Raw genomic sequence first — 25,383 nt, forward strand, 5'->3', positions numbered from 1 at the left:
CCTCAGACTCACGTATCCACCTGTTTCTGAAAGACTTTTATGGATTAGGAAATGGATCTTGTAACATTTTTATAAATTTTAGTGGCTTGAAATATAAGAATTGCCAGACTTATATTCTGATTTTCTTAAGAACTAGTTATTCTGCACTTTCAATGCCTAACTCAGGCAGGAAAACAGAGCCCCCGGCCCATGCTGAGCCAAAGATAAATGGGTTCTGTCGCCGCGTTCAAATCCAGAGAGCCAACACTTGGTACATTTCTATAATAATTTTAAATAAAATATCCTGGTTATTGTATGTTAAAACATGCCTATTAAAAAAGAGACCACGCTGAGGCTTAGTCACTCTCTGATTAGCCTCATTTTAGAGCCCATAAGCCATAAATGCTCAATTACGCTCCTATTATTGTATTTTAATTTGTTAAGAATTGGCATTAAAGAAGAAAGTTTTAACAAGTTGATACTTTTAAAGGAGTAACTATGCAAGAAGGAATTCATTATTTACAAGCATTAACTTTGGTTTTGAAACTTGGGTTTGCCTATTAGGGGTAAATGTTAATGGAAGTAAATGAAAGATGCTTAAGAACAACCTTTTTTTTTTTTCATAACCTTGACCCTTGACCCTTGGTCCTGTACTAACCAAAAGCCACTTCCTTCTTCCGTGTGCTTTTTGTTCGCCATCCTCGTGATGAGCTTGGTCGTGAGACTTCTACATTTCTTTCAGTCCGCCTTATCCTTTAGCCTAATTTAATGATAATAACTTTCTTTCCATCCTTTGTCCGCATCCTTTCAAAACCACAACTCTTTTCATAGTAGATTATATTTGCGGCAGGGGGCGGGGGGGGCAGTCGAAGCATCTTGCCTTTCAAGTGGAATCTTTAGTCTGTTCCCAGCTGGACACAGCCCACCCCTTCTCCAAACCTGTGATGACCCTCCTCCAAGATGCCCGTGGCCGACCCCGGCAGATGTCCCTCCCTGAGCTGCCCTGGGAGATTAAATGCACAGCTGGGCAGCCCAGGGTGCATCAGCACCCCTGCTCCTGGCTTCCCCGGCTGACAGCATACGTGCCGGTGCAGGTGCTTCTCTCTGGATGGTTTATCATTGCTGAGGAAAGCCCAGCCTCGCCCCTCCCTGGAGGAGCTGGTCTGAATTTGCCCCTACTTGGTGCAGCTTCTGATCCTTTGTTTGTCTTCAGTCCCACGTTCCTCCTGATTCTAGCCTCAGCTTTTTGAGCTTTAGCTCTGCACTAAGAATTGGCCATTGGAGGTCTGTCCTTAGGAAGTCACCCTGGACACTGCGTCATCATCTCCTGGGCTGGTGCTTGGTGAGCCTTCCAGAGCTCTGTAATCTCCATCACAAGGCCCCCCCTTCACGTTATGGAGTTTCTCTTCCAGCCCTTCCTCCTCTGTTGAGAATTCTCCCACTCCCTTTCCTGAGTCTGGGTTGGCTCCCGTGTGGCCACAAGTCCAACTGCTTGGGTTTCAGGTGAGGTGTGACACTTAGAGCCGGCCCTCCCTCCTACAGATGCTGGAGAGAAGACAGTTCTCTCTGTCCCATACGGTCCCAGCGACCCATATGTGGTTTCTTTCCCCTGTGTTGGAATCTAGTACTTTGAGTTCCTTTTTGTGCCGTAACTTCTATCAGCAAACTTCCTACTTGTGGATAAACCAGTGACTGCTTCTCAACCCCTTCACCTTATGGAATATGGACATTGTCTTGCAATTAAAAGAAGCCACTGGAGTCCTTCCCTTGGCTTCCCTAGCACCTTCTGTGCCCTCTGAAGCTTCTGCTGTACACCTGGACCGACTTTCCTCGTCCTGCAGGCTGAGGCCTCTGACCTGTGCACTACAAATTTATTGGTTTTTTCCCTTTATATCCTAAAAGGAATCCACCAAGATTCTGCCAAGGAAGGAATCTGTTTATTTCATTTCCTGGTTAGTCTTAAAACACTTGAAATATTATTTACCCAAGAGTGATTTAGATAGACTATATCCTTTCTTCATGTGCGATGTTGGTTTAATGATATGTCTGCAGAGACAGGGGGGGTTCACTGCCCCCCCAAAAATGCATGAAAGGGTCAATAACTCCTCTAATTTGTCAAGAGACCCCTCACTCTGGCTCTCAGTTGTCTTCTCTTTCGCCACCCAACAGCCGACTCTTCAAGTATTGTTTTCCTCCATATTGAATTAGGTGACGGCACAAAGAATTCCCTGTGTACCTAGACTTCCCTTTAGTTCCGTGATAACTGCTAGTCATTCACCTGCAAATTGTAGACAAAAGCAAGATACTTTTTCTGAGTACAGTGAATCACTTGGAGAAACATAATGCTTGAGTACAAATAATGTGCTTTCTTTTTTAACATCCAGCTCTTGTGACCTCCATGTTCTTTCAGCACTGTACCACTGACCCCCTCAGACATCTTCCTGAGCAAAATGCTTGACCTCTTACTTAGAGTTTTCACCTGAGTTCCCACCAGACAACTTCAGTCTTACCTAGATGTCTAATGGTATTGCCCTCGGAGACAAAAAGGTTATTACAAAATAGTTCCTACTCCATGGAATTTTACCCAAAACTTACAGGAAGAGCCCAGGGTCCTAATGTACCATCTAATATGCAGCAGCTCACAAAATAGGATTTCATGTCCGTACTGGTGTCTCATCCTCCTGGATAGACGCATCGACTGTGTCTCCTGTATTTCCAGGGCCTGGGTTAGTTCAGGACGCAGAGGCAGAGCTGATTTCAGTGTAATGATGATGCCACCAGTACAAGACAGATCAAAACCTTATTTTTAAGCGCTTGCCACCGTGGAAGGGTCATAGGATTACAACTCAGGATGTCTGATAGAACCTCTTGTCCTAGATTGTAAAAGGTCTTTCTTTTAATCTCTCTTGGATGTTTAACATTTTGAACAGGATTACATGCAGAATGTTCATGGCAAAGAGATTGATCTTCTGAGAACCACTGTGAAAGTCCCAGGGAAGAGGCCCCCCCGAGCCACATCGGCCTGCGCGCCCATCTCCAGCCCGAAAACCAACGGCCTGTCCAAGGACATGAGCAGCTTGCACATCTCACCAAATTCAGGTAAGCTCACAGCCGACATGCTGAAGAAATCCAGCACAATGGCAGCAATGGGTGGTCCTGGCTGGAGGACAGTGCTGAGGTTTGTGGATTAAGTGGAGATTTTGACCATTAAGGTTGTAGACTAAGGTTTACAAGTCTCATCTCTTCTGTGGATGACTGTTTCCGCTACACCCTTGGGTTCCTGGACTGCCAACAAGCAAACTGTGGCACTTTGAGTCACAGCTCCACAGACCACTAGGCTTTCCCAGGGCTGGGCGGTTGAAAGTCATGTTTTACACATGTTGGAGGATTTAAGGGCCTTCTAAAAAACATGAGTTCATTGTTAAGGTGTCAAGGATTAGTATTAACTAATTTGTAGTGACTGTGTTTAGAAAAATGGAAAAGCCATTTGGAGCAAGATTTAAAGGAAACCCCTGGACCTCTGTAAAGTTCAGATTCTCTCAGTTTTCTCTTGTAACTGTTATGTGATTCTTTCACAGAATTTTGGTTTTCTTTATTCTCTTTTAAGGGAGAATTTGGCTTTTGTTCAGGATCAGAGAAAGTTAGTGTTTTCTCAGAATAGATGTGTTGAGAAATTCCTTGCTTCGGTGTGCAATGCAAACCATTCGGAGTGTCGTGGTTTGTTTTTGTTTAAGAGTCTTGGCAAACTGTGCTGTGGCTTTTACCTTCCCGTGATCGCTTATCAGAGAAAAGGTGGTAAGAACCGCTTTAAGTCTTCCACGAACAAACTCAAACTCCTCCAACATATGGAATCCCTTCACAGATTTCAGTTGTTTCCTTTCCTGTCTCCAACCTACATCTGATCTTCTCAAAATAGATTTCTGTTCTGCAGTCATTCCTAGCATATGTCTCTGCTTCCTAAAGATGCTGTCTTTTTTCCTTTCTGAAATGGTAGATGCTTTAAAAGAGGAATGATGCTGACCCCACAGTTCCGTGGCGTGAATGACATTGTTTGGCAAAAGGAGGGTAAGAAAAAGGGGACAGAATTTGAGGTCCAGCAGCCTGGGTTCTACTGCCCGGTGCTGCATGGTGTTGAGCAGGTAACTGAACCATGTTTTACATTAGGCTGATCTTGCCTGGCCCTGCCCCCATCACAGAGGTGTGACGGCAGGTGCTGCGGAAACTCATAAAGCACAATACAAACATCAGCTGTTGTGACTAATCAAAATAAAACTGGCCTTTCTGATAACAGAGACATTAGTTCATTCTAGAAGGGTGATACGGTTACTTTATGTGGTCTCATGACCGGCTGACCTTCCTTCCGAGTGATACATGAGTTTTCCTTTTCTAGATGGTGTGCTAACTCCATGGGATGGGAAGAGAGAATAGTGCCCAAGAAAAAAAATTTTTCTATACTGAATAAAAAGCTAATGTCTTCATTAATTTGTTTATTTGTTCAAAAAGTACTTGCTGAGCACCTGTTCTGTGCCGGGAATTGTGCATTCTGTGGATCCAGAATCTCTGACGTCCAGAACTTCTATGCGAGGCAGTCACCCTATAACCGACTTTCCACTTCCCTTCTAACCATTGTGACACATGTATCCGTTTATTTGTTCAAGTCAGCAAGCGTGTATGAAGTTTCTAATGTGTGTCGGTCACTGTCCTGAGCCCTGGGGGTACAGAAAAATGAGGCATAATCCCTACCCTCTGGAATCTCACCCTCTGGGAGGTGGGAAAGATGAGCAGATGTGCCGGTGCAGTGCAGCAGCTCATAGGAGGTGTGAAGGCCCAGGGGTGATGTGCTCAGCTTCACCCCAGGAGGTGGGGCAAGGCTTCAGGGCTTGGGGGATGCCTGTGTGGGGTGTGAAGAAAGGATGGGAACTTGCCAGGCACATAGGATGAGGGAAGAGTCCTGATGATTTGAAGAAGTGTCAGCTATGTAAGATTTGGAGTTTGAAATGTCATCTTGAGATTTGTGTTCTTTGGGGCTTAACTGCCACTTACTGTCCTAAGGAAAATGTAATGTTTGATAACAAATAGAAAATACAAAATGCCATATGAACTTTATCATATCCCCAGAGGAGGTTATGTCATGGGCCTCGGCTAGGGATTGAGTTTTCAATGCCCAGTTGCTTTCTTTTTAAGATTCTTGCTGTGGGGTGAATGGGAAGATTTGGGTCACGATTGAAATCCCTTTTCCATGGTCACACCCATGGTCGGTTTATTACAGCACATCCTTTCAACCCTAAGCTGGGTAAATCCCCATTCAAGGAGCCTGGTAGATGTTTCATCTTCTTTGCATCACAAGTAGGGACTTGGAAGTGGGAATATGATGTCTGCAGGAGCACAGCACCACTTTGGGGGAAGAAAGTCCTCATGGTCACAGCAGTGCTCAGGGATATTGTGCCCTCAGCTAAGCCTGTGGGCGACCTCCTTGGCTGGTATCACCCAGAGCTCTACCCTATTGTTTATAGAACTCTCTCACATGAAGAATTCCAACCCAGCAAATTTAATTTGAAGTAAATGGATGCTACTTTTAAGTGATGAACTTTTAGCTAAAGATAGGTATTAGTTATTTTAGAGCTAACTTGCCGAAGAACTTAACACACTACTTAACCTCATCTTTCATTCTCGACTCATTTGAATTCTGCCATTTTGTTTTAGACCTCTGGATTAACTGGGCATCTTTGTTTCTTTTTAGCTTTTTTTAAATTCGTTTTCTATCTCCATGTTATGAATTAGATCAATGTTATGTGCCTTCCCTTCTAGTCATTTTTCCATTCACATAGACCTGATACACACTTGTACTGAAATCTTTGTGTGTAACTTATTAATGTCTTAGCATAAAAGTCCATAGGTGAAGTGACTCAGCCAATGGATATAAACACTTACAAGATTCTCCGTACATATTTCCAAATTCATTTCTAGAAAGATTTTATATAAAATACCCTTCCGTCCATAAAGTGAGTGCTCATTTTCACCTCTACACATTTTTAGAATCTATGCTAATCTTATAAGCAATAAAAATATCTCGTGTTTTGTTTATTTGGATTTCTTCAGTTAGTAGTGAGGTTGAACAGCTCATATATTTATGGGTTTTGTGTGTTTCTTGTGTTGTAATTGTGTAGATGTATCCTTTGCCCATTGTTGCACTAGGTGCTTGTCTTTTGCTTATTGACATGTAAGAACTCTTTGTATATTAAGGATATCAACACTTTGTAATATATTTTGCAGCTATTTCCCCAGTTTACTATTTGCTTTTTGAATTTTATAGTCTTATTTACATACGGAGTTTCCCCCTCTTTAGTATGTAATCAAATCATAAGACTTGTACTTCTGTAGTTTCTACTTCAGATATTTAGAAAGCCTTTAATAATCCTGAAATAAGATCATAATTCATATATATGTATTTCAGAGTTTTATAATTTTATTGTTGTTCGTTTTTCCCTTTTTTATAATTAACCTCTAATCCACCTTTAATTTGTTTGGGTCTATTATATATAATAGGAAATCTAGTTAAACTTTTTATTCAAATATATAACTAATTGTTCTCTCTCTCTTTGTTATTTCCTTTTCCTGTTGATTCTATTTGTCACCTTTCTTGCACAACTAACTCATTTAATCAAATTAGCTATGTTTCTGGGCTTGAAAATTTATTCCATTGACCTACTTTCTCCACATTGTGTGGATTTACCACATTGTGTTAGATTCATGGCTCAATTTATATCTGGTAATGTGACATATAACATGGTTTCATATTACTCTTTTATTTTATAATGTTTCTTGGTTATTGCCACCATTTATTTTTTCCAGTAAACTTCAGAATAACTTGAAACCTTTCTCTTCCCCCTAAAAATAATCTCATTGTGACTCTGACTGGCATTGCTGTTAATCTATGAATTAATTGTGGAGGAACTGACATCTTAGCTATATTGAGTTTATCATAGAACACAATTCTTTCCCAGTTTATTCAAACTTATTATATACCCCTCAGTAAAGTTTTAACACTTTTTTCCATTTGGATCCTGTATGTGTCCTGTTAATCCATTCTATTACTTTATAATTTTTGGTGAAATGTGAAGCTGATACTTGGCGGGGCGAGGGGTTGTCTATTCTATCATCTAATTGGTAAGAAATAAGAAAGATGCTAATTTTTGTATTTTTTATATCCAGCCATCTTACTGAACTCTTCCTTAGTTGGAATAATTATCCAGATGTTTCTCTTGGTTTTCTAGTATGCAGTCATAATGCATTCCATATTTCAAACATTATGATGCCTAACTGTATGTCAATGTTGACTTTTACTTTCTCCCAACCAATTTAATGATTTGGATACCTTATTTTTTTTTTCCCTCAAGAGGAGTTTATTTTTTATTTATTTATTTTTTTAACATCTTTATTGAAGTATAATTGCCTTACAATGGTGTGTTAGCTTCTGCTTTATAACAAAGTGAATCAGTTATACATATACAATATGTTCCCATTTCTCTTCCCTCTTGCATCTCCCTCCCTGTACCATTCACTTACCGTCATTATTGAGTCTGCTGCATGCCCAGCCCTGATTAGTGCTCTGGAGATTCAGGGGGCCCTCCCTCCAAGGGCTTACACTCCAATGGGGGGGGGGGGGGTGGAAGAATCAGAAGGTAAACACACAAGCAAGACCACTGAAGCTGGTGATAATTGCTAAAGGGTCTAAAAGGGGCAATTGGATGGAAAATTACTTGCAGGAGATGATGGTCTTACGTTATTCCTAGTATCGGGGAGTGGTTTGCCAGTATTGGAATGCTGACTACCTTTCAAACATTAAAATGCTAGAAATGTGATGATCTTAATACCGAGTTTCGCCAGGGGCTTGGGGAAGAGGAGGAAAAACACACTGTCACACCTGGTACTGCATACCTGCGTACTGAAAACCCAGCCTGGGTCTCATTCTGGGGCTCGCGAGTTAACCAGAGCAGAAGAGCTGCAGTGAAGATGGGGTGGCTCCCGGCTCCACTGGGCACCTGTGGGATGCAGGCACTGCAGGCTGAGGGACACGTTCAGGAAGAGTTGACCAGCGGCATCCCCACCACCATCCCCACTGGGAAAGTAAGCAGCGTGCCTGGGGAGGATACCCTGATGTGGGTGCTCATGCTTGCAAGAGAAGGAGGCAGGCTGGAAAACTCAGACCTCTGCGTAGTCACAGGGAGACATAAGTGAATGGCAAGGAAGGGCAGCTCTGACCATGAGGGACGCAATGGAGGTGTGCCAGCCCGCCCATGAACTTGTATTGTTGGTCAAAGACGAACCCACCAGTCAGCACGTGCCACACACGTGCCCCAGGGCTGCAGAGTCTGTTCAGCCCTGCTCTTATTCATAAACGTGAGTGGACAACCAAGACGTTTGTGGAGACCAACAGTCAAAATATGAAAGACCAACATAAGCAAAAGGACAACTGATCTTGGAAGAAAGAGAGTGATAATTTGGTGAAAGAGAACTTAAGAGGAAATTACAACTAGTATCATCAGAAAGATTTAAGAGGTTGGTTTTTGTATTCCAAAATGAAACAAACAATAGATGACATGAAAAACCTGGGGTGGGCTTCCCTGGTGGCGCAGTGGTTGAGAATCTGCCTGCCAATGCAGGGGACACAGGTTCGAGCCCTGGTCTGGGAAGATCCCACATGCCGCGGAGCAACTAGGCCCATGAGCCACAATTACTGAGCCTGTGCGTCTGGAGCCTGTGCTCCGCAACAAGAGAGGCTGCAATAGTGAGAGGCCGGCGCACCGCGATGAAGAGTAGCCTCCGCTTGCCACAACTAGAGAAAGCCCTCGCACAGAAACGAAGACCCAACACAGCCATTAATAAATAAATAAACAAATTTAAAAAATAATCTGTTAAAAAAAAAAAAAAAAGAAAAACCTGGGGAGAAAGAGTTCTTGGAAATTAAGGAGAAAGATTGCAAAAATAAAAATTTCAGTAGATGGATTACATACTATAAAGAACTTGGCTTAAAGATACTGTTGGCAATATAACAGAAGAAAACATGCTAGAGGTGACAAAGGAAATGCCAGTGTCTTCCCATCTGAAGAGTCAAGTATCAAACTGGATGGGAGAGGAAGCTCTGTAAACATGGACAAATCCCCAAAAGCATCCAAGATAAGGGAAGACTGAGGTTACCTATCAAGGAAGAAAACTCTGATAGTCCTTGACCTTCTCAAGAGTCACACCTTGTATTTGTTACAAGAACAAATAATTTTGAATCTAGAAGCTTATGTAGAGCCAAACTGTTATCAATCAAGTGTGAAGACATTTTTAGATCACATACAGGGATATAGAACATTTCCCTCTCAATGGATTTCTGAAAAAATTACTTAAGCATCTACTTCAGGAAGAAGAAGAAGGAGAAGGAGGAGAAGAATCCAGAAGATATTTCTTTATTCAGGCCTGGTTACATTCCCCCCTCCCCATCACATCTTCCCCTCCTCCAAGGTCACTTGCTGAGGGTGCCCAGGGCAGTATCTGCCATTTGCATTCCTTCAGCATGGAACCTACATTGCCATTCTAATGGGAACCCATCGGAAACCACATTTTAGAGTCTGCCCGACTGTCATTTCAGGGATGCTTCCAGAGAAGTGGGTCAAATGTCCAAAAATATTTTCTGACATGAGCTTTTGGGTGGGTTGGTAGAATAATATTCATATATGACAGAATATAGGATTGTTTCAGCTCTGACAGGTATTTTGACATTTCAGTAGAAAGCAGGAAAACATCATGGCCAACAGTAGGGGCTTTGGAGTCAGAAACACTAAACTGAATCCCACCTTCCCCATCTTAGGACCTAAACCCCAGCTTCCTCATCTTGAAGATGGGAAAACAGTGCCTACCCCCGTCCTTGTAAAGGATAACGCACTGCATGCCTTTCCAAAGCCTGACCCGGGGTGACTCTTCAGAACTGTATCAGGAACCCATCATAATAGTCGTGGTCATCACTAGTGAAGAAAAGAAAGGAAGAGGGTTGAGAAATTATGTTTTTGAATTAATTTTGGTAAATGCCATGAAGTGTTTATTTAGCCTTTGAGTAGACATAGTGGGTCAGAATCAACTAAACCCATGCCCCGCAACCCACAGCTCCCCCCATGATGGCAGTGAGCTGGGCAGCCAGAGAAATGCCCTTCAGGACTTCCCTGGATCTCCATGGGGGGCTCTGCTCCAGTTCTGTGTGTCCATCCTCTCTTTATTCCTGTGTTCGCCATAACTCCTGGTTGCGACATTTGCTTCCTAGATGACAGCTATCTTCTCATCCCTAAAGTGTGTCTTTGTTGGGTATTTGCAGCTGTGGGTGTGTTTTTATCCTAACCAGATTGATGCTGAGACCTTCGTGACGGGGAGACCTTTCCCCCTTGTCCTCCACCTCCCCCCACTCAGGCCCCCAGCGGTTTCAAAATATGAAAGCCGTCTGGAGGGTTGAGGCTGATTTTCCAGGGGTGGGGGCAGGGATCTCAATGTGTTTTGAGTATTGAACCGCCGTGGACATCGAAAGTCTCAACCATGCTGTGTCCCTCCACACTTCAGTAATCAGGGCATCCAGCAAACCCATAAAAAACCCAACTAATAGCATGAATATTCAGTGACCTAGAATACTAATTAGTGTCATGAATATTAATGTGATCGGACTTGCTTTTTCCTCTCCTCTTTCTCTCCCGTCCTCTTTCTCCCTCTCTCCCTCTCTCTTTTTTTTTTCCACTTAGCCGGCTCTAAAGATGGGTCATAATGAGAGCATTTAAGAGGGAGCGCGCTCTCCGCCGTGACAGGGACTGGGGTAATACGGAGAGCTTGATTAACGCGGAACACTTGGGGGAGAGATGAGAGGCTTCACGTGGGCCTGATCGGGGGAGGCAATGAGACCCCGGCAGCTCTGTTGCTGCTCCCGGAGATTAATGAGGCCTAAGAGTGCATTAGGAACAGTGACAAAGGTTTGATCTAATGGGCTCAGTCATTTTTCCTTTGAGTGACAGACGCACAGAAGTAATTGGCTGTGCAGAATGGCAGCTCATTGGCGGTACTTAAGGATACATTATCCCCGTTGTGTGGCCCGCAGAGGCTGTTTATCAAAACTGCTCACACTGCAGACGCTGAGTCGCTAAGCTGCTGCTACGGTGGTAATAGCTATTTAAAAAAAAAAAATAACGCAACACGCAACATCAAAACTAGATCCGTGGTTGTCTTGTAGAAACAAAGTTTTTCTTTGTTTAGTTTCAAATGGTCTAGAAGACATTTTCGTAACTCCGGAGTCTGTGCACCGGGTGAGCGGGTCTCCTCCCGGTGGGTCGAGTCGCAGGCTCGTTAGGACATCAGAGCCCTTGGTCACCAGCTTATTTCCCACACTTTGGATTCTGTTCACAGCACGAATCCGCCGATAACATAAATTGGATGCTTTGGCCAAACACCCTTCTAGCAGCTTTGGTGGAACACTTGCAGATGATCACCTTCTTGGTGGAGAATTTACTTGCTGGAGAATACTCCCCCAAATCAGTATCCCGTGATGATGTCTGCTTCCATAAACCAGGTTTTATTGGAGTAGGTTTTGACGGCAAATTAATAATTCATTATTTTTAGGTTAAAAACGTTCTGTGGGGTTTCTCTAAGACTAAAATTTGAAGAAGTTGGTGACATCTGAAATGAAATGGCTCTAAAGTGATTATTTGATTCTTTATAAGCGTTTTGGCATCTGCTTTTAGGAGAAATGCCTTCTTACTGTTAGTCGTTTCTATGTTTAGACGTTTCTCCCACTGAGATTTAGGCAAGTGTGTGCTACATTGTTTCCATCATTAAATTGTAAACTCTTTGAGGCGTAGACCATTATTTCTCTTCCTTTGTTATCCTCTCCTAGCTTCGTGACCTAGCAATTATTTTTGCATTAAGTAAATATTCCTGAGTATAGCCCATCATGTGAGCTGTAAGTGATAAATATTGAGAGTAAGTATTGTTTGCTTTCAGATAATGGTTCCTCCATTGCAACATTCTGTGATCAAGATCATTGGGGTACAGTTCACATATAAATCAAAGCCATACCTTCCAGTTTAAGGAGACTGTCTTCAATCATTTGAACTCTAAATGGAGTGTTCTTTTCTGTAAGAACTGACAAAAGCAAGTTAATCCTTGATGATTTCCATTAAAAACATAGAAGGATGATGGAGATACTGAGCCATACATCTCTGTGGGAACAGATATCCCGATCAGTAAATAAAAGTTGCTTTAGAAACTTTCCCCCCCCCCTCTCAAAAATGTGTGTGTTCAGTGAAGAATAGTGTTTCAGCTGTTGACATGATACTTTCAAGATTGGGAAAATGGTCAGCATTGGAAGAGCTCTAGGAAAGAGGGCGGCTTTCACTGACCCAACGGCCTTCAGCAAGGTAGCTGGCCGGGGCCTCGGCTGGGACCAGGGCCTTGGGTTAGAGCCTTTCTGTGCTAGAGTCAAGTCTGTGGTTGGCCCACTTGCTCCATAATCATTGCCACATTGGCAGAGGAGAACTTTTCCAAGTAGTCATGATGTTTTACCAGCTCCGAACCTTGTGGCCTGGCATTTTGAGAAACCACACGTACAGAGACCGCGCCTCTCTCTCTGGAATATTCCTAGTGAGTGGTTAAACCCCAAAACATCCTGGCCCACAAACAAGCAGCCCCCCTTCACATCATCAGAGTTGCAAACATGGAGTTCCTCAGTGCCCTCACCCCCTAAGGGCTCTCTCTGTTCAGTCCTGAGAGATGATTCTATGAAGCCTGGATGGGAGAAGAAGAAGTCCAAGTGAGCACTTCTGGGGGCGGGGCTGTGTGGCCACCTCCCTGGAAGGGCTTATAAAATTCAGTGAGAGCCAGGGAAGACTTCCCTCAAAGCAGTGCTGTCAAGTCACACGGAATTTTGTGCGAAACACACCTATTGTAGATATCAGATGGAGGAGAAAGAATATTTTAAAGACAGAACTATTATGCATGGCAAAGGAGGAAACTGAACTATTGAATTAAGTTGTTGGGGGCATAGAACCAAATAAGGAACTAGGAGAGAAGATGATACGAGCATCTTGGACTTTCTGTTTTAGAAAACATTATTACTTGAGTGCTATATTCATAGTTTATTGCTTAAAAAAATCCTTAGTTTTAGCCTCCTTTTGTGTAATGTCACCATACCTCATTATAACTGTATTGCATATAAACTTGTTCATGTAACCCGTACCAAGCAATGGCTTGTAGGTAAGTAAGCATTGTGTAAGCATCATGTGCATAAGCATAAGTAAGCATTATGCTGACACTCTCCATAGACACCTTCAGAATCCGTAGTAGCAAGTGTTCCTCAGGCAGATAGATATAAATGGGCAGGATGAGAAGTGCAGGTGTCGTTTTGCAGTGATGAATGCTGGGCCACCCAACTGGAAAAAGCAGATTTTGTCATTGCAATAAATATTTAAACTCTTTCCAAATATCAGAACTTACCTTCTGATTGTGCTTAATATTTTCTTCTTAATGTATACCAAACACCAAATTCTATCCATCCCCAGGGTGGAGCTGCATCCCAGGGATGGGATGTAAGCAGGACCGTGGATACTGTAGCTCACCTGTCCTTGCCCGTCAGGTAATCTCATTCATCCATTGCTTGCGTTATGTCCCAAGCACATGATTTCTTTCCTTTCTGTCTTTCCTTTTATAAACTCTACTTCTGATGACTTCGGCATTACCTTTGGAATTTGGGGAGACTAAGAGTGGGAAGAGTGTCTCCGAGTTGTCCCAATGCTAAATGCTGTACTGGTCCATATACAGGAGTAGGTGTTCAAGAAACACCATCGGTGAATGAGTGTTTGGGCTCACGTGAAGTGATGAATGACTAGGACACCAAAACACAGATAGGAGGCAAACAGTCCAAGCAGTTTACACACGAAGAGACGCCGCCACGAGAGAAACAGGAGTAAAATATCCAGACTTCTTAGATTTTAAAGTCAAACAAAATTAGCAGTATCACCGTTTTTGCTAAAAAATTAAACTGTAGAGAAAAGGACAACTCACTGTTGGCAAAATTAATAACAACTACTATCTTCAGAGGCTTTGCAGTATACGAAGTGCTTTATGTAATTTGGTCCTTGTATTAATAACCACAGGGGGCATATTATGATCATCATCATTATTATCTCCATTTTATCATCATTGTTACTGTTCTATCCATTTTACAAATTCTGAACTGACTTGTTTTCAGGATGCCCAGGTTCCATCTTCTTTTAGCCCACGGGTCATTAAGAAAATTAATTAATAACATATATCACGAGTCAGAAAGATGTTAATGCTGTTTAACCCAATAATAACTCTTCTGGGATGTCAGCCTAAGGAAAAGTCTAAAAGTAGAAGATGTCCTTTGCAGTATTGTTTATAATGATGAGAAATTGCAAGCAATCAAAACTATCCAGATGTAGGAAAATGGCAGTGTAATTTATCTACATTAAATCTGTAAGATGTTATATGTCTGAAATTATTTGAAGGTTTTGGAACAACATGGGGAAATGGCTGGGAAGTCATAATACAGAAGTGTTATAGAATATTACATCTTTTCTATTGTCATAATTAAGAAAAATGTATGCATATGTTCAATAATGAGTTGATCTATTAGATGGGATTTTGGTATACTTCTATTTTACATTATTTGTGTATCTGCATAACCTTGCAAAATAAGTTTCAGTAATTTATAGAACAAAACATACTCCCATTTTTTTCCCCATGACATCATCATTAGAACAGGGAGAAATCAGAATAAAATGAGCTATTTCTACATTTTAGGAAATAACCATGAACTGTCTAGTTCCAGGATTTTCAATTCTGGGCATGGCCACAGTGTTGCATTTAGTAGTAATTACATTTGTCATTACCACTGGGTCTGGACTCTGTACATTCTTTTTTCTCTGGTAAGCGTACTGCAGAAAACCTATAACCAAAAAAATAATAAAATGCATAGCATTCTGAGAAACACAAGATTCCTATCTCAATAGTAGATGTGTTGAATTGCACACTTTTACAAAACAAGTGTCACATAATGTGGAGTCCTGAATGCCTGCATCTTTAAGAAAAGCTACTGAAGGTGTCCTTGGAAAAAAAAATCCTCTTAGCCTGAAATCCTGGTTGCCAAAAGGAGGGCAGATTTCCAATGCAAATAGTGAGGCGAATGGGCCCTCCTCACAGGCACTTAAATCATTTGTATCTCACTTTTTATGGTAGTGTGGTGAATTATATTATTTTTGGGTTTATAATTAGAGGACGGAACAGATGGCTGAGGCCTAGTTTGAAGTGATGTGGCCATTAGAAGAGCCTCAGTCGTCCAGTCCTGATTCCCGCAGACCTGGTTTTCCCGCCCGCAGTCGGAATGGGGCACGGTGTAGCTGTAGGTTTGCACAGTAGCCTTGAACTCTGAGTTTTTATAACATTTGAAGCCACATAGGAATGAAAAAGGGCCTATAAGAGCAATCGCTATTTCAGAGGGTGAGGCCTTCGAGGGGAAGAGTGAGTTCCTATCAATCCTATTTCTGTAATTATGATTTTTTTAAAAAATTACAAAGTCCCACAATGGACATAAATGTCTCTTCCACACTCACGTGCTCATAGAATCTTCTTTGGGTTTTTCTCCTCCACTCTCAGTGTACGAGAAACTTCATTATCACCATCACCAAGAGTTTCTGCCCTTTTCTAGGCTGTTTCACCAAATAAGTCAAATGCCAAATATTGTTTTCCTAGTTGAAGCCTTGATAGGGTCAAGTCTCATTATTGAAGGTAGACCAAAATCAGGATGTGCAGTGAGCAGAATTCTGTATTAAAAAAAAAAAAAAAAAAAAAAAAAAAGATTGTTGATGAATCTCTATTTAAATGCTATGAAAAACCTTATTTCAGGTTATATTTTACAAAATCAAAACAGGCTATTTTTAATGTAATAAGCCTATAGCTTAAAAGAGGAATTCTCCCTTTGATGTCATTTGGTGGATGAAAACATTCTTGTTCAATAGAAAACCAGCATCTTTTTCATGCTCGTGTGAGATCAGGCAACATACTGATATTCATTCAGCTATAAATGCCACATTCACTTTGAAATGCAAATTGTTGAAAGAAAAATAGCATATGGTGGAGGTAAGTACCTTTTCAAATCAACTCTTACACTTTAGGGATGTAAGCAAAGCTAAAATTATTCTTTGGGAAGAATCTGGTGCTTTTGACACATGGAAGCTTGCGCTCATCAGCGGGCCCAGTGGGCACACACATCTCCATATCAAGGCACTGGTGTGGGGCTCCGCGGATTAACATCCTAATGCGGCCGCCCCTGCTCAGCAAGGCCAGCAGCCAGCTGATCAGTAGAGGGGATCTTTGAGGACACACTCTCCTGTGTTCCAGAATGGGCCAGGAAGTCGACCACGTATGTCATCATAATGCAGATACTGTTTGGGGAAAAAAAATACTGAGACAATACCAGATGGGTCCTTTTGTGCCTCACTTCCTCCGGATGCCGGCATCCCATACTTCGTAGGGCTGGGCCGCTCTTTGGGATATAACACGGGTGAAACTGTCTCCTTGCTCCTTGGTGACTTCTTCTCATACTTGCTGATCTGACCTCTGCGTTCACAAACCATTCAAATGAGTTGTTTGCGGGGGGTTGGGGGGTAAATTTTATTGATTAACATACACTCACAAAGTGCAAAATCCTAAGTTCTAGCTAAGTGTATGGGTGACCAGCACATGAGTCAAATAGCAGCAGGTGGCCGGCAGCCCAGGAAGCCCCCGGGCCCCATCCCATCGCTGCCCACATCTTCCCCTACACACACACGAGGGTGACCATCGTCTCATTTCCCACTCCGTAGATGGGCTTTGCCTGTTGGGTTTGACCCATCGTATGGCTGTACGGGACCAGGACAGGTGGAGCCCTCGAGTTTGTCTTCTTCGGATCCACATCCTGTCTGTGGTGTCTCTCCTGTCGTGGCCCATGTCAGAGGCCAGTCATTCTTACTGGTGTGGATCTACCACGAGGGACCCATGGTGGATGGATGGACGTTTCAGCCATTCTCAGTAATTCTGCCATGAACGTTCTTGTGCATGTATTCTGGTGGATTGTTTCTGCATGTCTATATGATTTTTGTGTCCTTTTTTTATTTTTAAATTTTTTTATTACAGTATAGTTGCTATACAATATTATATAAGTTACAGGTGTACAATATAGTGAGTCACAATTCTTAAAGGTTATACTCTGTTTAGAGTTATTATAAAATATTGGCTATATTCCCTGTGTTGTACAGTATATTCTTGTAGCTTATTTTATACCTAATAGTTTGTACCACTTACTCCCCTCTCCCCACTGGTAACAGCTACTTCATTCTCTATATCTGTGTGTCTGCTTCTTTTTTTGCTGTATTCACTAATTTGTTGTATTTTTTAGATTCCACATTAAGTGATATCATACAGCATTTGTCTTTCTCTGTCTGACTTACTTCACTTAGCATAGTGACCACCAAGTCCATCCATGTTGCTGCAAATGGCAAAATGTGATTCTTTTGTATGGCTGAGTAATATTCCAGTGTGTGTGTGCGTGTGTGTGTGTATACACCACATCTTCTTTATCCATTCATCTGTTTATGTTGGTGTGATTTTAATCCAGAGGGATGTGAAAGAAAAAAGAGGAATCTTTTAAGAGACAAAAAAAAAAACGAATTGGGTTGTTCTGTGAAAGCTTTACATCTGGGTTGTCGGGGGATAGTGTTAGGTAGTATCCCCTCTTTCCATATTATTATTTACAGAGATGGGCCAATTCCAAAGTCTAAAATAAATCTACAGTGTTCCATGAAGTTTCTCCTGAAGCTTCCAGCAGGCGTGATATCCTGCCTCTTTGACCTTCTCACGGCTCTTGTGTTCCTTGCCCTGCATTTTGGCCACTCGTGGGCTTGTCTGAGACCTTCTCCTGGACCAGACGGTGGCTGGTCCAGGGACTGTCTTCTTCATCGTGCCCAGCACAGCAGGGGTTCCATGCAGTGAGACAAGGAAATGTAGTAGGTCGGTGTTAGAGCTGGTGACCAGGACTGTGCAGGGTCTGATTTTACCCTCCCTGCAAGTTCAGCCAGCCTGCCTGTTTCCTGGACGGTGAGACCCCTGTGTCAGGACAAATGACAGCTTGTTACTCACAGCAGTAGCAGTGGCCAGAGTCTCAGCAGTGCCGTGCACCAGTTCCCTCGGGGCCAGGTGACACCAGCATACACAGTGCATCACATTACAGGAGAGGAACCCCAAGCTCAGGAAACCCCAGTCTTGTATAATGGGGTACAGGCACGCCTGCCCAGCCTCTGCCCTGGAACGTGACGTTTTCATCCCGACAACACACAGATCCGCCCTCCTCTGGAGGAAGACGGTCTCTCCATCATCCAAGTCTGTTCACTGCAAAGACATTCCTGAAAAGATCATCGGAACAAAAAGGTGCCACCCCCCCTGTACCATGCCGTGAAGGACCTGTGGACCTGTCTACCAGCAGGAGGGGGTATCCTGGGAGAGCTGAGGCCCAGGGAGGGTGGAAGACGGGGATGAGGGGAGAGAAGGGAAGGAAAGATGAAAAGTGCCCTTCCCACCCACAGGCAGGCACAGGCCTGGTGCTCATCTCAGGGAGGCGAACATCCGCCCGCCTCCTTTTAAGGCCTTGTGTCTGCTCGGAGCTCGGTGAGCTAGAACCAGTTGTTAGACCTGCCCCCTGTGCTCCAGGGCAGGGGACGTCCCAGTCTGGCTTGTGGAATCTCTTCTGTCTGGAGAAACACAGACGTGCCTGAAAGACAGCAAGTTCCAGCCCTGTTCTGAGTCCCCCCCGTTGGAGAGACCCCAGCCTCTTGTCTTGTTTTCCAGATACACAAATGAAATTCTGTAGCACACAGATAGGGTTTAGGTGGTCACCTGGCTGGGAGAGGAAGCAGTCTTCCTCTCCTGGGCATCACCAGGGCCCTGGTCGGGCAGGGCTCCTCTCAGACCGTGTGCCCCTGCAGTGATTGACTGATCAACAGGGCAGTCACCCGACCCCGAGCGAGGTGTTTCTGTGGATCGTTGTGGGCCATTTGGGCTTTAGATCCCCAACTATTCCTCTTGATCACCGGGAGCCGAGGCTCTGCCTCACTTCAGGCTGACCCTGACTGCACTTAGAACAGTGTTCAGGCATCACTTGATCGCAGGTGGTCTTGATTTTAAGACCCTTAGCTCTCAGGGAATCAGGTAAGTCACAAGTGAGAACTCCAGATCCACAGCCTTAATTAATTACTTATTAATGTGAAGTGAATTGCCGTTCAATGAGAGAGGTCACCCTTGAGTACTGTGAGAGGAGAGAAAGTGATTTGAAACCTAGCATCTCCTTATATGCTTAGAGGTGCTTTCAATCTGGTGAACGCTCCCTGAGTGCTCACACGTAGGGCAGAAGCAGGGGCAGGTTAGTACTACTTGACCAGTTAGGTTCATTCAGGAACAGAACTGAACTTATGCACTAGCCTCTGTTGGGTGTGTGTGTGCGTGCATGCGCTTGAAAATAAGCATCAGAAATTATGACATAAAATACTATCATTAGATTTTAACTCTGTATAGTTACTAAACATATTCATGAAACAGTTGGAGGGTAGTTGGTTGCTTTGACTGAAGGATTTACTCAAAGTAAGTAGAAATGCCTCAAAATATGACCACTGGCCCAAGACTGCTCATGCTTGGGACAAGATATGTCATGAGCCACATTAAGCCAGCAAGGCTACTTTCATAGTGTCATGACCAAGTCTGTGGACCACTGGTTTGCTTCAGAGTTGGAACATGTGTCTTTATGCATTCACATTTACAGGCAAGCACCTGTTTGTGGAACTCCAGAGTATATATATTTAGGGCAGAAACAATATTTCTTACCCCTCACAATTTTTTTTTCCTTATGTCACAATTAGTTGATCTTTTATTATTTGATTTTCAGAAACATTTTAACTGAAATTAAAGTGAATGGGCATGTATAAAAAAGAGATTTACTCTCTTGAGAGAAAATGAGAAATGTTTTCCTTCTGAAATGAGAATCGTCCTCTGTATATTTTTGGAAGATTTTGTAACTCATGGTCACCAAAGATCGGGAAGTAGGCAGGCAGGTAATTGAGTGAAGTTGGGTGGGCAGGAGGGCTGGTGTGTGCCCTGTCTTCTTGCGGGGTAGATTCAGACAACCCAGACGGATTCAAGGGATGGAGTCAACTGACTGTTTCTGAGAATAAACACAGGCCCATGGCTGCGGCATATTCTTATTTTTCAAACAATGCCAGAAACCACAGATTTTTAGATGCACACTCCCAAATTAATTCTACTTAAAAAAGAAATCATTGCCCTCTAAGCAAAAACACATCTATGAGCTCAACCCAGACGCCAGGCCCCAAGATTATGGATCTGCTTTAAAATTTTACTTCTATAACCATGTGGCCATGTACACACATTCATTTGGCCAGAATTCAGTCATGGTGTCATGGTGTCTCTGTTTAGTCTGACAATTGGGAATTGGGTGTGGTTGGGATAAGAAGACCCTCGCCAGCTGGAGGGCCCTCAGGGTGTGCTTTCTGAATGATTCCATGCGGCTGTTTTGGGTCTCGAACGGATTCTGCAATCAGACACCAGGACCACACAGCCTTGACAGGAGTTTCTTCACCCCGGAGATCCCAGTTTGGTTCCTAGGGGGCCCCTCAGGAGCTAAACCCCAGGGTGGATCCACCAGCAGCTTAATGTACTGAAAATTCCATTCGACAAACAGCTGGAAGTTTAAAAACCAGAGGTATGACCAGCATCATCGCATAGTTTTTCATTAGCTTGTACATTTTAAGGAATCTGCTCTTTCCCTGGTAGACGTTTGGCCTTAAGATGGAGAACTTGTCATCCTAAGACTACCTCTTTATCCGATGTCTCCATTTGAATGTTTCCTGCGTCCCTGACCCAGAGTTCAGATGGACTTGGCTGTCCTGAGTGCCTGTGGCTACTTATTCCTGGACTTTGGCACCAAGTAGGCAGTGCTGGACGCACTAAGATAATTCTCTCTGCCTTTTGACTGGAGTATGTCAGGAGGGTTTGGGGCTGGTCGTCCTCGGAGACACACCCCAGACAGAATGAACAAGGGAAGGGGCACTGCTGGACTCATCTGCCCAAAGACGGACGGATGGTGAATTTATTTTTGGTTTTTCAGGTGTTTTGGCCTTGTGTGCCTACAGGTGGTATGAAATGAGGTTTTGTGGACAAATCCCACACTTGATAATGACTTGTCAGGGGTACGGATGAGCGCTGAAGGGAGGAAGGAATCATCCCCCTGACATTCTCACCAAACAGTAGGTGTCCCCATGGGCAGCACGGGCTCAGGGGGCCCGGCTCAGAGTGGGGTCGCAGCCCACATGCAGCTTCTCATTGTGCTTTTTCTCCTATTCTCTTTCCATCACTTCCTTTTCCTTCCACCCACCATAAAAATGTTAGCTTCTTTTTTTTAATAAAGCTCATTTTTTATACGATTAGTTTTTATCTGTTTATTTATTTATTTACTTATTTTTGGCTGCATTGGGTCTCTCTTGCTGCGCGCGGGCTTTCTCTAGTCGCGGCGAGCGGGGGCTACTCTTCGTTGCAGTGCGTGTGCTTCTCATTGCAGTGGCTTCTCTTGTTGCAGAGCACGGGCTCTAGGCGCATGGGCTCAGTAGTTGTGGCGCACAGGCTTAGTTGCTCCGCGGCATGTGGGATCTTCCCGGACCAGGGCTTGAACCAGTGTTCCCTGCATTGGCAGGTGGATTCTTAACCTCTTCGCCACCAGAGAAGTCCCTTAACGTAGCGTTTTTATGAATTCACGTAAAATTCAGACACCAGGACCACACTGGAAAGTGGAAGGGGCCTCAGAGCCTCAGGAGGAGTTGTGAACCCCTCTTAAATGGTGGGCGTGCGGGACCAGGGTTCCCACAAGGAAGGGAAGGCAGAGGCCCACACCCTCCTGCTCAGAAGGGTTTCTTTGCAAAGGGACAGAGGTGTGGGCAGAGAGAAGCCGGGAGGTAGTACAGGCACCAGGGCTGGCAGAGTGGCACCAGGACCACCACAGACCTGAAGGGGGGCCAGGGCTGCACATCCCCACTTCACACTCCTGTGCTCCCCCCTCGTTCAGCCCAGCTGGGAGCCAGAGGTAACCCAACGGGTGCCCTCCTCAGAAGGGAGCAGGGCGTAGAAGGTGTGGGGAGAAGGGGGTGGCAGACGGGTGGTGTCAGCACAGGGCCAGGAGGAGACCCTGCCATGCTGCCCGACAGGTTCGCCTGGTCAGCTGCTGGGCACGCTGTCCGGCTGTTACAATGCCCTGTGGTACAGGGATCTGGCCGAGGAGAAGCGCACCCAGAAGACAGCTCCAGGGCACCCTAAATGATAGATGACACGTGGAAAAAACCCGGAGGAGCGTGTGGTGTGTCCCTTGGTGCTGCCTCTCTGTGCCTTGGCTCCTCTGTCCCTGTGAGATGCTACACACCTGGCCCTGCTCCCCAGGCTGCTGAGGACGGTGCTGGAGCGGGCGCCAGCTCTGGCTGACGCTGCCATTCAGGATGCATGAGTTTCTGCGTTTTTAGGGCTCGGACAGGTCCTAAAATCAGAACATCAGAGTTGGGAGGGAGATGGGAAACTGGCTCAAGACCCTCTGCAGCTCAGCCGAGGAGCCAGGGCAGGTGCACTTCCCGGGAGCATCTTTGACCTCAGTGGTCCACGGCGGGGAAGAGCTTTCGTTGTAGTTTTTGTTTCGTGTTCATGGTTACTTTCTGGTTTAAGTGTTTGGTTTTTAAATCAGTCGGAGCTCTCCTGCAGGCCCACTCATATTTTCACGTGTGCACATGTCACCTGGGGCTCTTGTTAAAAAGCAGGGGTGAGGGCGAGGCCAGGGAGCCTGCATTTCGAAGATGCTCCCGGGCGGTGCAGCTGCTTCTGCTGTGAGGCCCACACTTAGGAAGATATATGGGCTCCCGTTCTTCCTTTCTCAGGTGGTACTTTTGGCTTTTTTTCTGGAATCCGGTAAACCTGCCTAGGAATACTTACTTTCACGACATTCAAAATGTACCCAGTTCCCACAACAGCATAAAGTCGGCATCATTTTTTAAGGTAGAAATATATTTTTCAGAGCAAAATCCTTCCTCTTCATTCACTGCTTGTTTGTCCTGTTTGCCCACGTATGTGTTTCATTGATGATTTTGTCACTTCCGGATGCTCTGTGCGATTGCAGTGAGGACCTCGTTTGTGGTGGAGCCCTGGTTCCTACCTCTGGCTGCGCACCAGAATCGCCGAAGTCCTTTTGAAAATGCGTATCCCCTCAAGCTCTATCCCCAGACCTCCTGAATCGAAATTTGAATTTCTTGAAGCCTCTATTTTTAAAAAGCTCCACGGGTAATTCTGGTAATTGGCCAGACTTGGGAACTACTAATACGGTCAGTGTATTTAAAATCTTGTGCTATGAAAACCTTCTATGAAAACAATTTTGAACTTAATTGGTTCCAAACTAAAACAATGGGAGGAATGTTTAAAAAAAGAAACCTAATGCCTTTGAAGATCTGCCTACAGATCTAACAAACGAACTCACTGGCAGCAAGGTATGATTGGCTGAGCTTTAGAGAAAGGCACTTAATTATGTTTTTGAGTCTAAAGTTGGTGTGACCAGATCATAATTCATTTTGATGTTGAGCAACTGATTCAAATCATTAAGTATACAATGGAACCATTTTTCAGTGCAGTCTATGTGCGTGCTGTGAAGTCGCTAAGGTTATTTTTCCTCTGCGTAGTCTTCTCAAGGTTAAGAGTAAACTTACCTGGTTTAAGAGTCTGCTTTCCACCGATGTCACATCTGGCAACTTTGATTTGTGTTGATCATGAAGTATAGCTTCCCCGCGAAAGTAATCCTCTGGCACCAGACAGTTGACCCCCGACTGGTGATCATTTCACTTCCATTGATGTGTGGATGCAGCAGGGATCCTTCAGCGCCTGGCTCGCTGGCCTGCCAGGAATATCGCTTTTCCCAAAAGCGGGTCTCTTGTTTTCACCGCTACTCCATCTAGAGATGGCGGTGGTGGTGGTGTGCATCTTTGTCTTGGATCGTGGTGGGTGTAGCCGTCTGAAGCATCGGGTTCCTTTGTCAAACACCGTAAGGCCTGCTTCACCCTATTGTCCTCTGGAACATGGTTTCGTGTGATGCTTCCACTTGCCCTGTATCGGGACGCCGGCTGCTCTCGGTGTCAGGTCCACGGTGTGCAGGCGCGTTAAGCCCCTAGACTAACTCGTGCCGGCTTCGGGTGTGCAGTGCGCGCTGGTGTTCACCTGACTTGTTTATTCCTAGGGAATGTCACTAGTGCGCCTGGGTCTCAGATGGCGAGCGGCGTCAGCCTGGGCTCCTTCAACAGCCGACCGGACGGCATGCAGCAACGGTCCTACTCTGTCTCCAGTGCCGACCAGTGGAGCGAGGCTACGGTCATTGCAAACTCAGCCATCAGCAGTGGTAAGAGAGGGCACAGCCCCACGGACCTGCGGCCACCTCGCGGTCCTCGGTTGTAAACCAGGGGCTGGACGTGACTCCCCGAGCTCTCCGAGCTCCGCTCTGAGGGCGGCCACCCTGTCGACGCTGCCCGGCCCGCCTTCCACCCGTGGAGCGCTTTATCCTTGATCGGCTGTCTCACCCGTGGCATCTCGTGTCCTTCTTTGGTGCGGGGAGAGGTAGATGTTCACTCCCACTTGACAGATTTGGAAACTGAGACCGCAGGCAGGGCTGAGACCCGACTGCAGGTGGTATGCCCCTGATCACACTTGCCTACATGATGTGGCCTGCACTTTCCATCATTAGTGTGCATTTTATGTGGTTAGGCTTTGCGGTGTTCTTGCGTCAAAGGAAAACACATAATTCATTCTCCTTATCCGTTTTCCAAGATTCCTGGTATATCGTCTAAGTTTTGGAGAGTCTTCCCTCTTGCCTTTTTTTTTTTTTTTTTTTTTTAAGTGTGGGCAGATTCTAGGGACACAAATGTGCACACTGGAAACTATCTTGACATATGTGTGAGCGCGTGAATTATGCAGCGTTGAGGCTGCACTTTACCACAACACGCTTTGCCTGTGGCATTTTGTCTATGGCCTGTTCACCGGTATTTAAAGGAATTCCCACTGTAGTGTGTCATCTATCAGACAGGGTTTTAGAGTAATTTTAGCATAATTTGTCCTAATTAAAAGATTCAGCATCAGGTCTTCCCTATAGACCCAGCAGCTGCTGCAGCAGGACGTGTGCTTTGGATAAACATCATCCTTATTTCTAGTTACTCCACGCCCCTCCATCAGACGCCGCCGAGCAGAGGCCTTAAAGAA

At 44.5% G+C, this 25,383-nt stretch overlaps 1 protein-coding gene across 14 annotated transcripts in view; it reads left to right on the top strand.

Moving 5' to 3' along the window:
• Nucleotides 1–25,383, top strand: part of AGAP1 (ArfGAP with GTPase domain, ankyrin repeat and PH domain 1) — a 550,747-nt gene that overhangs the window by 360,999 nt on the left and 164,365 nt on the right. For 8 of the 14 annotated variants that reach the window (XM_082466340.1, XM_082466341.1, XM_082466342.1 and 5 more), the window contains exons 11-12: nt 2,910–3,078; nt 24,371–24,529. In XM_082466340.1, the coding sequence (XP_082322466.1) occupies nt 2,910–3,078; nt 24,371–24,529 (328 nt within the window). The remainder of the gene's footprint in view (nt 1–2,909; nt 3,079–24,370; nt 24,530–25,383) is intronic. The other 6 variants (XM_082466330.1, XM_082466333.1, XM_082466334.1 and 3 more) reach the window with 1 other exon arrangement.

The sequence above is a fragment of the Balaenoptera physalus genome, assembly GCF_965194825.1.
Source record: "Balaenoptera physalus genome assembly, chromosome: 6".
Lineage (NCBI taxonomy): Eukaryota > Metazoa > Chordata > Mammalia > Artiodactyla > Balaenopteridae > Balaenoptera > Balaenoptera physalus.